Genomic DNA, 13,094 nt, shown 5'->3' with positions numbered 1-13,094 from the left:
GAGAGATGGGATATGGCAGTGCTGATGGAGGTTTAAAGAAGATATGAGAGAAGAGGACATGGGGAGGAGGTCCCAAAGCAAACTAAAGACAGATACTGTTTGGGGAGATGATGCTCCCTTTGGTATCTCTTTTAAGAAGATAATTAAAGGGTGCCCGGCTAAAAATCACAGGCCATGGAGAGTGACATGGAGAAAAGGGATGGAGGGGAGCTCCAGCTTAGGGATCCTATTTTCTGGTGGGTATAGAGGAAATGTGATTTCCTTGATTGGACTGGGAATGGTTGCGGCCTGGGTTTTAAAAATGGGTGTCATGTTGTACAAACCTTTTTCATTAGTCTAGTTAAAGAAGTTGCAAACCTACTAAGTGATCATGGGATCATTAATTTAACTTCTGATGACACAACAATCCAGACCAGATATAGGCGAGGCACTGGAATTAGCACAAACTGTGGATTCACGGATCTGATCTGCCAAAGATGTATCGGAGCATATAGCGACCTTCTTGAGCAGGTCGGGTATTGACGGATCCATGATAAATACAGTTTCTTAGTCAATGTCATTATCAAAAATTCAGTGGTTCCACTATCAGATACAAATTACTTTTAGTGCAAAAAAAATTCCTGGCCTCATATTACCTTGCACAGACATGATCCCAATGAGTTCCATGCAGTGTGGTGTGATTTTGAATACGGGGGGGAATGGATCAGTAATTGGTTCCTGTAGGTACTTTGAGATGAGGTATCAGAATCAGGAGATATTAAATTGGATTGGTGCAATCCCTAATCTTAATCTGTTCAGCCGCCCTGAGACAAGACTGCATTCTTATTTACCCACCTTTTCTTTGAAGCTCTTTTAGCATAATTTTTAGTCAATCAACAGAAAATTAATCATCAATTTTTATTTGCTACTTTTTTGTTTCATTGTTATTGTAAATTGAGTAATACATTTGGGTTTTGGACTACTGGTACGGTACTATTGATAATAAACAATTTGAAGATCCCTTGGGCACTTGGAACTTATGATAGGCATTTCTAAATAGAATAAATAATTAATTAAAATATAATTGGTAGATCAAATTGATAATAAAAAATATGTGGTTAGATGTAGCAGTGAATAAAAGATAAATAAAGTTTACTTACTTACTAAGATGTCACTAGTTTAGAAACACAGCTTTAGTATTCTTACATCAGATTTTGTTGCCATTTATATAAAAAGTCCAAAAGAATTCATTGTGAAACCGTCAAACTGAGTTTACAAGACAGTCTTAAACTAGATTTATGATGCATGATAACCTTCGTAAATAGAAAATAGCAAAAGCCTGGTCAAAATTTGCTAGATGATGTCATGGGCTAATCCGCATTCATGTTAATGATTGGCTCATAACCTGCATATGAAAATATGTCAATTTAAGTCAACACAGACAGCTATAGCAACAGTGGTTCTCTTCAAGAGAAAGCAGATAACTTATGCCCAAAAGGTTGCTAGATTTGTAACTAAGTCCTTTATTGAATAAAGCTACCAAAGGGGTCTTGGAAATTGCAGAATCCAGAAAAATTGCTTAATTGGCAACATATCAATCATTATGAGGCATCCCAATGATATAAACAAAAAGGGTAAATAGGATTCTGTTGGGTTTACCCTCCACTACATCCTCATCTTAGTCTAATTCATACTAACCTTCTGTTGCAAACCAGTGCATATAACCCCAGCCTACACAAGTGTAAACACCCATGGGAAAGTCTGAGATCTGCAGGGATGCGTAAATCTTTGCACTGATAGAATGTAACTGGCTGAACACTCTGTCTGGTCTTATGCCAGTAGTATCTTAACTTTAGATGCTAAAACAGTCCTGATTGTCACCCATTACATCCCTCCTACAGTACCAGAATGCCATGCAACCCCTCACACAAGGCATACCCATATGGGAATTCGTGACGAGACGGGCAGATCCAATCACAAGTACGAACATAGCATAACTCTCACATAAACACATGGAAATTACACATGCCACCACATTAGGTGCTCATAATGCCATTCCTTTTTTGTTGTTGTTGTCTCTTCTGGAGGCCCTCCCATAATCTGCCAAACCTCTAGCTGTGTGAAGCCCCACACACTCTACATCACCCCCGCTAAAGTAGCCCCCATCATAGCATGCCACCAACGCAGCTTTGGTCTTGTAATCCAAAAAGGTTTGTCCAATACAGACAGACAGTGTAACAAACCACCAGGCTCATCCTATTACAACAATAATCCTATTAAATACGCTTGGTGTGGCTCATCAGAAATGATCCTCTCCTAATAGACCCAAATTACCAAGGTAACCATTAATGCCAAGACTAAATAGCACTATTTCAACTGTTAGTTTTACATTTTGAGGCAGGGGTCCAAAGGTAAATGCTTGGTTGATGATGTTAAATCAGCAGGCCAGTTTCCAGTTTCTTTAAGCCATATGAAACTTTGCTATTTGACATACATCAGGGTCTTCTGAATTGTGCTAGAGCTTGGCTAAAGATCTCCATCCTTCTCCCTGTGTTTTTCCAGATGGATATTGACATGGGGGAAGGCCGGGAGGGCTATGATTAGTCGGCCCGAAATTAAAGCCTCTCTTCCCGCATGCCAGCTTACTGACAGGCCGGCTTTGGAGGGAAGGAGGGAGAGATTACAAACTCATTTCTCCTCATCTCTTCTCTCCACTCCTGGGATCTGTCTTCCCCCAGCCACCAAAAAGGAGGGGCTCGCATGTCTAACAGATGAAAGCTTTTAAACTTCAATCATCATTGGGGCGAATGGGAGTTCTGAACAAGGCGGAGAGGGAAAGCAACCCCCAATTTTAAAGCAGAACCAAATGGACCAAGTGGGCCAGAACGGTGACACCATGTACCCATTCTGCCCACATTAAAAACACCCCAATTGATTGCTCATTGACTCAGGGGTTCCGTGAGGAAAGCTGCAATGAGAAGTGGCAATAAACACTTTAACACTTATAACACATTTATGCCCCCAAAACATGGCACCCAATAAGTGGGAGACCGTTTGAGCGAAGGACTTGCTGAAAGGGATCCGTGACTCCATCAAAGCAGCTTACTGTGATTCCCCATATCGAGCAGCAGCTTGTTTCAACAGGGACGGTAAAGCAAGTCAGGGTTCAGTAGACCAGTACATAAAACGGCCTTTTAGGGATCTTTCACACTATCTTTTATAACAGCCTAATTTTGGGCTGCAAATAATGCATTTAAATGGAATTGCCAAGATTGTCCAGACAGAGTAAATTTGAGCAGACATTTTTTTTGCAGAGTTTGTTTTTGGGGAACCCTGACACTGTTGACCAACTTCAAGCCATCTAACACACTGACTGTCAATCAAACACCCTTAATCTGAAGTGATATTCTGGCTCGATCAGAACATACTACTGTTATCATTAGAAGTAGTACCTTTGGTTTAAGAATGTGTCAAAAATGCTTCTGTTAGAGCTTTTCCAAGCTTGTAAAGTACAAATTCACGGACACACATTTGCTAGTTTTGGGCATGGAAATAGTTAAAGGTAAAACTATGTTGTGATTATCTGCTGCAGAAGTTAAAACATTGTTCTCAGCTGTAATATGCAGTGAGTATAATGCTGCTTTATTTCATTACATTACAAAGTAAACTACCGCCAATATAACCAAAAAAAGAGACTGAAGCTTTAAGTAAAGGCTTTTCCCCAAAAAACCATTCTCCTCACTCCTATAAATGTAGCTCCTAGAAAATATGTTAGCCGAAAGAGCTGGGAAACTGGGTAAACTGACTTGGTTTACCATCTATTACATACCTGCATATCGGTTATCTTAAACTCACATTGGTTAACCCCTTTTCCAAATCCAAAACCAAAACATGGTCTGCTACATTCTTGTATGCTGCTAGGATGTGATTACAGCCCCTTTACACAATGGATGTCTGTCAGAACCTCACCAAGTGCTGGGCAGAGAAGCGCTGCCGGGCTACCTGATACCCTGCAGCTGCTAGCAGAGGTCTTGTTATTGTAGGACTCCATTCACTGCGACAAGCAAGAGACATTGGAGATATGGAGCAATTGTGTTGTCATTCCAGGATCATATTTGGATACCTCTGGCTATAGTGTGGCGTTACCCCGATGATGACCTGAACGGTGTAATATCTGACTGGGGACTGGCATCTTAAATTAAGATGGGTAATCTGATAGAAAATAAGATACATGGATGAAAAGCAATGCTTTCAATAACTCTTATGAATAGAGCTGTAGAGGTGGATGGACTATGACCTGATAAATGAAAGACCCTTACCATTGGTAATATACATAGGTTTTATAGGTTTACCAATTTATCCAATCTCATTACTATTTAAGTGAGGCTAGAAGTTTAACCCAAGACCAAAAAGGTAGTCAGAGTGCCTGCAGTAGGTTTTCCTTTCTTCTGCTGTTGGGTGATAGCAAGTCTAGAAAATCAGTTTGTATCATTTCAAGTCTAGGCCATACAGTAAGGGGGTTATGGACCCCATGTTTATACCCTACAGGTAAGCTAAAACCTACCTAAATCCTACTGATCCCTTATTTTATGTTTCACTGAAGCATTCAACATAATGTGTGTTGTTGGTGTATCTGGAGCCGTTGTCTAGCAACAATGAGGTAATGGGAAACAGACTTGTTTTTAAGGTCACAATGCTACAAAACAAGGAATTCAGTTACATAACAGTGAGCTGTGTCAAAAAACTGAAAATGAACAAATATTAACTAAAAAGCTAATAACAGCACCTGCTATATGCTTTTGAAACTAGCTGCTGCACAATAAGTCATTATGAAGTATGTCAGAATACAAGAAAGATGATAACTTTAACAACAGAAAAAGAGAAAGCATTAGTTTTCACATTAGGGGTCAGTGAAGGTAAAAAGGAATCTTGCTCTATTTTATGTTCTGTTAGTCTATCAAGATTGGCCTGCAAGTTGATGTAAAAGTTTCAGTTTAATCAATTTAAGTGTTACACTGAAAAAGTCAAGTTCTTAACTCCTGCAGACAAAAGTACCAAAAGGTCTTGCTTCATATTTATGACGGATGCATTTTTGCAGTAAGTAAAGCCACATTAAATTGGCAGATAACTGAATGGAGTTTGGCGTGAAGTTCATACTACATGGACACTTGACAAACACTGTCAAGAGCCAGAATCTCTCCACAGTTTCTCCCGCTGTGACACCTTCCCTCCAGCCCCCTCTCAGTCTGTCAGAGACACTAGCCTACCTTTTATAAACACTGCTCATTTCAAAATTCAAACTTTTTCTTTTTTTCCCAGCTGAATTTCACCACTGGCTCTTTTCAGTGGGCGTGCGCGCGCGCGTGCTTCGAGCACTGCTAGGATACAAAATTGCTAAAGCACACTGAGAAATAAGAAATACATAATAATAAACTGTTCCAATTTTATGATGAATTTTCATGCACGAACCATCATTTGTTGCGGTAAAATTCGGTAAGTGAGTAAGACTATTATTTCTAAATATTACAGAACATGAAAAAAAACTTTGAGTACATTCAAGCTATAACATATACTATGAAAACCACAGCAGCATTATAATAGGACAACTTCAATACCAAAGAAAACTCGACTAATAGCCTAGCAAACGAGATGGAAATATCGGTTACAAACGGTCACTGCAAAATCCGTATGCTAGCGACTCGTAAAAAAACAAACTTCCACAGGTTTATTAGTGTTATTAAGGAGATGCTACGCGTGATACAGTGTAATAAAGTCACGGTAAACTCCTGGCACGCGTTTTAATCTCCTGTTGGTCTATTCCTGTAAATGGAGAGCGGTACAGTGATTTTTCGTGGTCAGAAAAATAGCCCCAGGTTGAGCCACTCACCCCTGCTGGAAGTGAACAGAACGGGGTCGCTCCTCATCGTGAAGTCAGACTCATCTAATCCGCCCGACTACGCTCACAGGAGCTGGCGCGTGCCCAGCGGCTCCCCGGCAGCAGTAAAATCCCCGCACACGCAGACTTTGCGCCGTTTTCTGCCTCCTCTTTCAGCCTCCACTTCTTCCCTTTCTACCAAGCCGGCCACTGGAACGTCTCTCTTTTTCTTTCAAACTTTTCTCCTCCTCCTCCTTCCTTTCCCTTCTTTCCCCCTCCCCTCTGCTCCTCTGAACGTCTCTCTATCTCACTCGCTCTCCTTCCCGCAAACTGCCTGCATGGATAGTTATGCTGCATTTAAAGAATGTCGGAACTACGATAATTCCCTGCCCGGATTATGAATTTATCTCCTTTTAGGGGACAGAAACGCGTTAGATTGTTTAATTAAAATTGATTTGGTTTCATAAAGACTATATAATACCTTAACTGCTCAGATTCAACTAATTTTTGCATCTTAACACGACCAGAATTACAGACAGACTGCGTAATAGATATTGAATATTATTACTAATAACACTAAAAAAAATATTATTTGAATTAATATCAAAATAATAATTTCAGTAAAAAAACAATAGGCTAATAAGAAATGCTAGAAATAATAAACCTGATATTTCTGATTTGCATTGTTTCTTGCTTTTCAACAATGAAGAAGAGAGTGCACTTGAAGGGAGCATTTTCCACCTCTTTTCTTGTGCCTTCCCTCCTCCTCCATTCTGTCTGCATGGATAATCTGTCACGAGCAGCTCTTAATTGTTTATGTGCAGATTTTAAATATACTTTCATTATACCTTTTTGAGTACACTTTATTGTGTAAAAAGGAAAATTTTCTTTGCAGACTGTTCCATTGGTTGATTTGTATATGGACGCATATGATTGGTTTGTTTTTGATTTTTCTGCTTTACACCTACCCTATTAAAATTTTGTCTATAGCATGTTTAATGCTGACCCAGATGAAGGCCAGCAACCGAAACGAGTTGGTCTAACAATAAAGTTGTTCTATATACAACAAGTTTTGACCTCATAGACCTTTCACCTTCTCCATGCACCCTGGAAGCAGGGGAAGTTGTGACAGAAACCTTCACTCTGTTTCTACAAACTATTCCATGTCACATGCAACCACACGATGAAACACACAACAGTATAAAACACACACATGTATGTAGAAATATTGATAATAAAATGTTAAATACTGACCTGAGAAGTGAGTATTCATATGGAACGACATAATACAAATTAAAATGTGAAAAAAAGACCAAGTTTCACCATATATCAACACCTCCAGTGTTTCCCTCAGACCCATACTTTATAATACAACTCTTAAACACTTACTTTTTAGCTATAGGAGACCTCCTTAATTGATGTTCACTGGGATATTGTAACTGCACAAAGGCCTTGACCTGTGACCTCCTTACTATTAACTGCTTGTAATTTTGATGATCTGCACATTGAGTCTTTTCAAAAACTCCTGCGATGTTGCAAGAGTTTGTTCTACCAACATGAATTCCACCTCTTTAGCTTCAGATTGGTCAGAACCAGCTTTAGCTTTAGTTACACTTTGTGAAGTTTAACCCACACACACGAGGGAAGGAAAGAAACATTGAAAGAGAGAGAGAGAGAGAGAGAGAGGCTAGCTTCCCTAATTACACTCCATTACCATAAGCTGCTGACCTCGCCCCACCATCCGCATCCCCAGGGGTAAGCAAGAGCCAGTCTGAGTTCAACATCCCATCTGCCACCAGGGAAGGAGGAGGATGACGAGGAGGGAAGGGAAGGGGGGTGAGGGGGTGTGGAGAGAGTCATACTGAGGCTACCCGACGCTGTGTTTTTCTTTTTTTTTTTCTTCACAACTGCACTTTTTCAGTGAGGAACATGAGACTGAGGGAGGGAACAGTGTGGAGAGAAAGAATAATGTCTCAGCTCACCTTTCAGTTCCACCCATTCAAGGAGAGCCAAAGAATGGCAGAGGTTGTTGAAGTGTATTTCCCTAAAGGATAATCACCATAATGTTCCTGTAACTGACCTAGTCCACAAAGGAGTATGTGTATGTGGTGTTAGCAGTGTATATATATTTCAGTTTATGACATTTTGTTTAGCCTGTAATTTATTAATCAGAGATTTTCTGCGGAATGTGGCTGTTGCTGGACTGTATAGCTTTTTATTGTCCCACTGCATCTTCCCCATGTAAATATCCAATTGAAGAAGAGTTTGTGTATATGAAGTATGAATCCATTTTTATAAAACACTCATACAGATCATTTTTGTAAGGGTCATTTGCTTTTTGGAAGGCACTGACAAACAATATCAACTAACCAGTAGCACCAGATAAGAAAATGCTGAAATGAGTTGTTTTGGAAGGCAATGGCAAACAACCTGTTTCATTGTTTAGGTTGGAGACCCTGTTGGAAACTTCATCTTTAATAACAATGAAATTAACATTAACTGTGGATAACTTTCAAAACTAATTCTTTCAGGCAGTACTTCACTGAAGTTATGACTATTTCTCAACCAATATATGCTTTAACACTGTTGACCTCTGAAGAGGCAGTCGTTCAACCAAGTAGAGTTGTGCAACCAACAAAGACATCGCAGACACCCAAAGGAATCTCCTTATGTCAGTCTCTGCTGTGACCAGAACCTGTCTGTGAGATGCAGGCTGGTTAATATCACAGATAAGTCCAGTTTTCTCAGAACAGAACACTCGATCACTGCTGTTAGGACACACTTTGGATTTGTCATTCCCGATGTGGACAAAACGTCCCAACATCCATTCTAAGTGTGAAAAATTTCACTTGTCTGTCTTAATTAGTGGGATGCAGAGCGGCTTGGTGGTTAGCACTGTCACCTCCAAACTGCCAGTCTGGTTTCCTCCCACAGATGAAACTGAACTGGTGGACTGGAAAATGTAAAATTGTCATTTCTGTGTCTTCTGACTGTTACTGTGTTTGGCCATGTGTGTTATGTGTTTTTGGCCACTTATGTTCAGCAAAACAAACTGAAAGCACAAGAGTGACCAATTATCACCTAATAAAGTTGTTATGGCTAACCTGTTAGCAAACAATTTCCATATTCAGTAGACACAGTCTAACAATAATATTCATTTGGAGTCATGTCTCTTCTCACCTGAGCCTAAGCCAAATTATCAGTTAACTCTGTTTCGGTCTCCATCCAACTACTGAGCTCTTTACCTGTTAAATGCTGAACTATGTTCACCAGGTAGCTAGCTAGCTAATGCTGTTTGTCTGTTGTTTGGTGCTCCGGTAGTGGACAGTGGGTTTATCAGAGCTTTTATTGTGAAAGCAGCTGCTTGCCTCATTTGAAAACAAGGTTGATGAGAGCAGAGTTTGCAAATAAAATATAAAAAACCCAAACACTTAGCTAAAAAAGGCTTAAAAGCTCAGCTGAGTTGAGGGGAACTGCAGAGTCGGGGTTCTTCACTACGACTGAAAGCTTTCACTTACACATAGTCATTTGATCTATTGTTTTGATTATACTGATTAGTGAAGCTTTCATTTCTGGGAATGGGACACGTTTGAAATGTAACTTCTGCCTTTCTCAGCTTTACAGCTGTCTTGACACCACTTTTTAACTCATCCTCACTCTAGCTCACAGTATGGCAGCCAATGTTGCCACAGCAACAAAGAGCCTCGAGTTCAGCACAACAGGCAGCAAAGGGCCACACACACGCAAAGACTGCGGTCAGAGACAATTGCTTCGGACGTGCCTGTCAAAACAAACAGCTGGCTAATCTGAACCCAAAACCCTCCAGATTTTATATCCATTAAAACTCACTTTCCTGGTCTGAAAATAACAAGACCAGACAAACATCACTGAGCTTAGAACACAAGAGGCAGGTTGGGTTCAGGGTGTTTTTATGGGCAGATGGAGGTGGCATTCCTCAAAGCGCTGTTCATTGTGGTGCACTGTGAGGCGGTATGCAGGCCAGATGACCCTAGAGTCAGTTAATTGTAGTGGAGAAATCCAGTGGGAGGATTTCTGCTTGAGCTATGAGAATCTTATCAGGGTGAGATATTATGATGGAGAGGGAGTGTGCTGAGCATGTGTATGTTGAAATGATGAGTGATGAAACGATGGATGGATTCCAGTTAAATTGTGTGTGTGTTGTAACTCTCTCTATATTTTTCACTTAAGTCTGGAGTCACACACTTTTCTATGCTGTAATGTGTGTGTGTGTGTGTGTGTGTGTGTGTGTGTGTGTGTGTGTGTGTGTGTGTGTGATCTCACTGAATTCTCATACTGGATAGATGTCGGCTTGGCTCTGCTGTATAAAAGTCAACACTGACATCAGTGTTTGGCCCCCTGACTGAGATTAAATCTAATAGAGATTGAGATACTGTAATAACTTGGACCCTTCCATGCACCAGCCAGCCATCAACCTGTCATGTTATTCAGACACCCCAACTACACACACACACACACACACACACACACACACACACACACAAACACACACACACGCACACACACACGCACAGACACATATACACACACACATATATACACACTGTAACTAAAGCTGGCTATAAAACATCCATGGTTTTAATTTGAATTAATAACAGTCTTCCCTTTTGAGGTGTTTTTGCTTTTTCATGCACTTGTTTCAGAGTTTTCCAAGCTGACAAAATAAATAAAATGTAAAATTTAGTGATTTCTTAAATACATATTTTTAGAGAGTTTATATTTATAGAGTTTGGTTGGTGGCTTGTAAAAAATTCTAAGGTAGGTGGGGTCTTGCTTGGTTCATGTTGAAACAAGTTGGAAGTTGGAAGCAGACCATTATCATTAAGATTTCAACAAATTAGACCTCAGGGCTCTTGCCCAAACCATGAAAAACAGCTAGAGGACAAAACTATCTGTCCATCCATATCATTTTGACCATGTCGTGTATGTTGAAGGTCTATGTACATGAAATTGTGGACAATGTGGACCACTGGTTTTATACTACACTAAGTTAAATTATGACCAAAGTCTCACTGTAACTGTAACCAAAAGAACTCAACTACATCTTCCTTTACAACTCACCATGTTGCAAACACTGCTGCTGTGTTTTAGAAATTTGGATGTATGTTATCTAGCATTCCAGGTATCAGTTGGGTTTCAGTAATTTTCCCATGATATGAAAATCTTAGCCTAGAAGGTTCTTGACTTTGCGCCCCATCACAGTGAAAATTACGTATGCCAATATTTTCGTTAAAGATTTTTTGTTGTGAAGTAATGCGATGCAAATCAATCTACAACAATGTAACATTCACAACAATGTATACAGGCTCTATGTTGACTGTGACGTATTACACAACAGTACATTTTGAGAGCTGTACTTGCGCCTCAACTTTCAAAAATCTGCAAAGCAACACTACTCTACTTGATTTGAAAACTTTGGTCTTTGCTCTTTTCAGTCCTGGTGTTACCCTATACTTGTACCATAACATATTTTAATTACATAATCATCTATACTGAGCCTTTCCTATTTGACACAAGTCCTAACCAAAGGCATGGCTGTAACAGCTTAGACCATTTTAATCAATAGCAAGTCAACTCTTTTTGGACTTCCCAGTGTAAAACTCTATATGGAAAGTATTGTGAGGAAACTGGTGCTACAAAACTGAACCAAGTCATCCATAGTGTCACATGGTAGGAGTCTGACTTGCAATAAATAACAATTTCTCAACCCATCCCCCTCTCCAGTTTGCCTTATTGAATTAAGACACATAGTTTGGGTTTGAGACAAAGTGAGCCTTGTCCTCACAGAGAGGAGAGCCACTGCTGGAGTATGGTGCTGTCAGGGGCTGATGGGAAACCAGAGCTGCAGAATCACGTCAAACTCTGATGAATACCACTACTGGCACTGACCAAATGATTGTGTGTATGTCAGATCCACCCCTACTCATAAAGACTAGGGGTGGAACTGACAAAAAGAGTGGGTGATATGGCCAGGAATTACTTTATCTACAACTGGGAATAATAACCCTGTTTGGCCTCTTAAACATTTAGAGGGGACAGAATTGTCTAAGGCCAAGTGGCACATTAGATGACAAGATGGCCAGACCAAGAAAGGGTCTCAAAATCCACAAGTCAGCAGGGTCATTATGGAGCCTTGTCAGGCCCCTGCTGTGATTGTCAGACATGGTTAATACAGTCTTGTAGTGCTTGAGGAGCCAACCTGTCACTCTGGGCAATATCAAGACAGAAATTACTGTTGACAATATGAGATATCCAATGAAATTATGTATGATTGTTTGACCTTGGATTGAATGCAGTCACTAACTCTGGAGACTTAACAAAGAAAATAAAGACTGGAAATAAGAAAAAAAAACATACTTTTACCAACAAGCCTGATTTATTGTAATTGTCCTTCATTTCTGTTCTGTATACTGTCTCGGGGAGTGGAAAGAAAGCAGAAAAAAAAACAACGACAAACAGAGGAAGAGCAGCAAGACCATAATTGTTTCAGAAGAAATTTACATGCATATATGTAAGAATACTTGACTTTAAAGCAGCTATGAATTTTTGGGGAGAATTTGGGGGCAGCAGAAAAGGATGTAAACACACCACTGACATATAATCCCCTTATAAAGTTGTGATGATGAATATGTTAGCAAACAAGTGCTTATTTACACATCCAGCAAACACACAGCAACAGCAACAGCAACAGCAACATTAGCATTCACTTAAATGTTGTCCATTGTTACTCTGTTTCCCATCCAAAACAAAGCTGTTAGCCAGTAGCTACCTGGTCACAACTATGGAAATGGGTGAAACACCTGGGGTTGGATTTATGAGAACTTTTATGCTGGAAATGAGGATGATGACAGTGGTGACACAGAACCAAAACAGTAAAGATGTGGCCAGTGAAACCAAAAGAATTAGCTGAGAGACACTATAGCATGTTATAGAGCTGAAGAATGGCATGGTTGGATGAAAAGTATTTGTTTTTATTATTTGTCACAATGAAAGATCCTTTTCACATTTCACATATTAATTTGATTCACTGTTGATATGAAAATATTGATTAGTGCAGCTTTAAGGTGTGTTCAAACTGTTGTATGTTGTACATTTTGAAATGCATATCAAATGCATATATCGGCCATGACTGTGTGTCTGCGTCTGTAGGAACAAAAAAAGGGGATGAAAAGGCATGACTCTGTGCATGCACTCAGAGGTT

At 39.8% G+C, this 13,094-nt stretch overlaps 1 protein-coding gene across 3 annotated transcripts in view; it reads right to left on the bottom strand.

The window, feature by feature from the left end:
• afap1 (actin filament associated protein 1) overlaps positions 1 to 13,094 on the bottom strand; it is a 90,115-nt gene that overhangs the window by 60,440 nt on the left and 16,581 nt on the right. For 2 of the 3 annotated variants that reach the window (XM_040140964.1, XM_040140961.1), the window contains exon 1: positions 5,867 to 6,135. The exons of the other annotated variant lie outside the window; for it this stretch is intronic. In XM_040140964.1, the coding sequence (XP_039996898.1) occupies positions 5,867 to 5,903 (37 nt within the window). In that variant the 5' untranslated portion in view covers positions 5,904 to 6,135. Of the gene's footprint in view, positions 1 to 5,866; positions 6,136 to 13,094 lie in introns of those variants that run through there. 3 annotated transcript variants of the gene reach the window in all.

The sequence above is a fragment of the Xiphias gladius genome, chromosome 12 (genome assembly GCF_016859285.1).
Source record: "Xiphias gladius isolate SHS-SW01 ecotype Sanya breed wild chromosome 12, ASM1685928v1, whole genome shotgun sequence".
In the NCBI taxonomy this organism is placed as follows: Eukaryota; Metazoa; Chordata; class Actinopteri; order Istiophoriformes; family Xiphiidae; genus Xiphias; species Xiphias gladius.
This window is presented reverse-complemented; position numbering and strand designations above follow the sequence as displayed.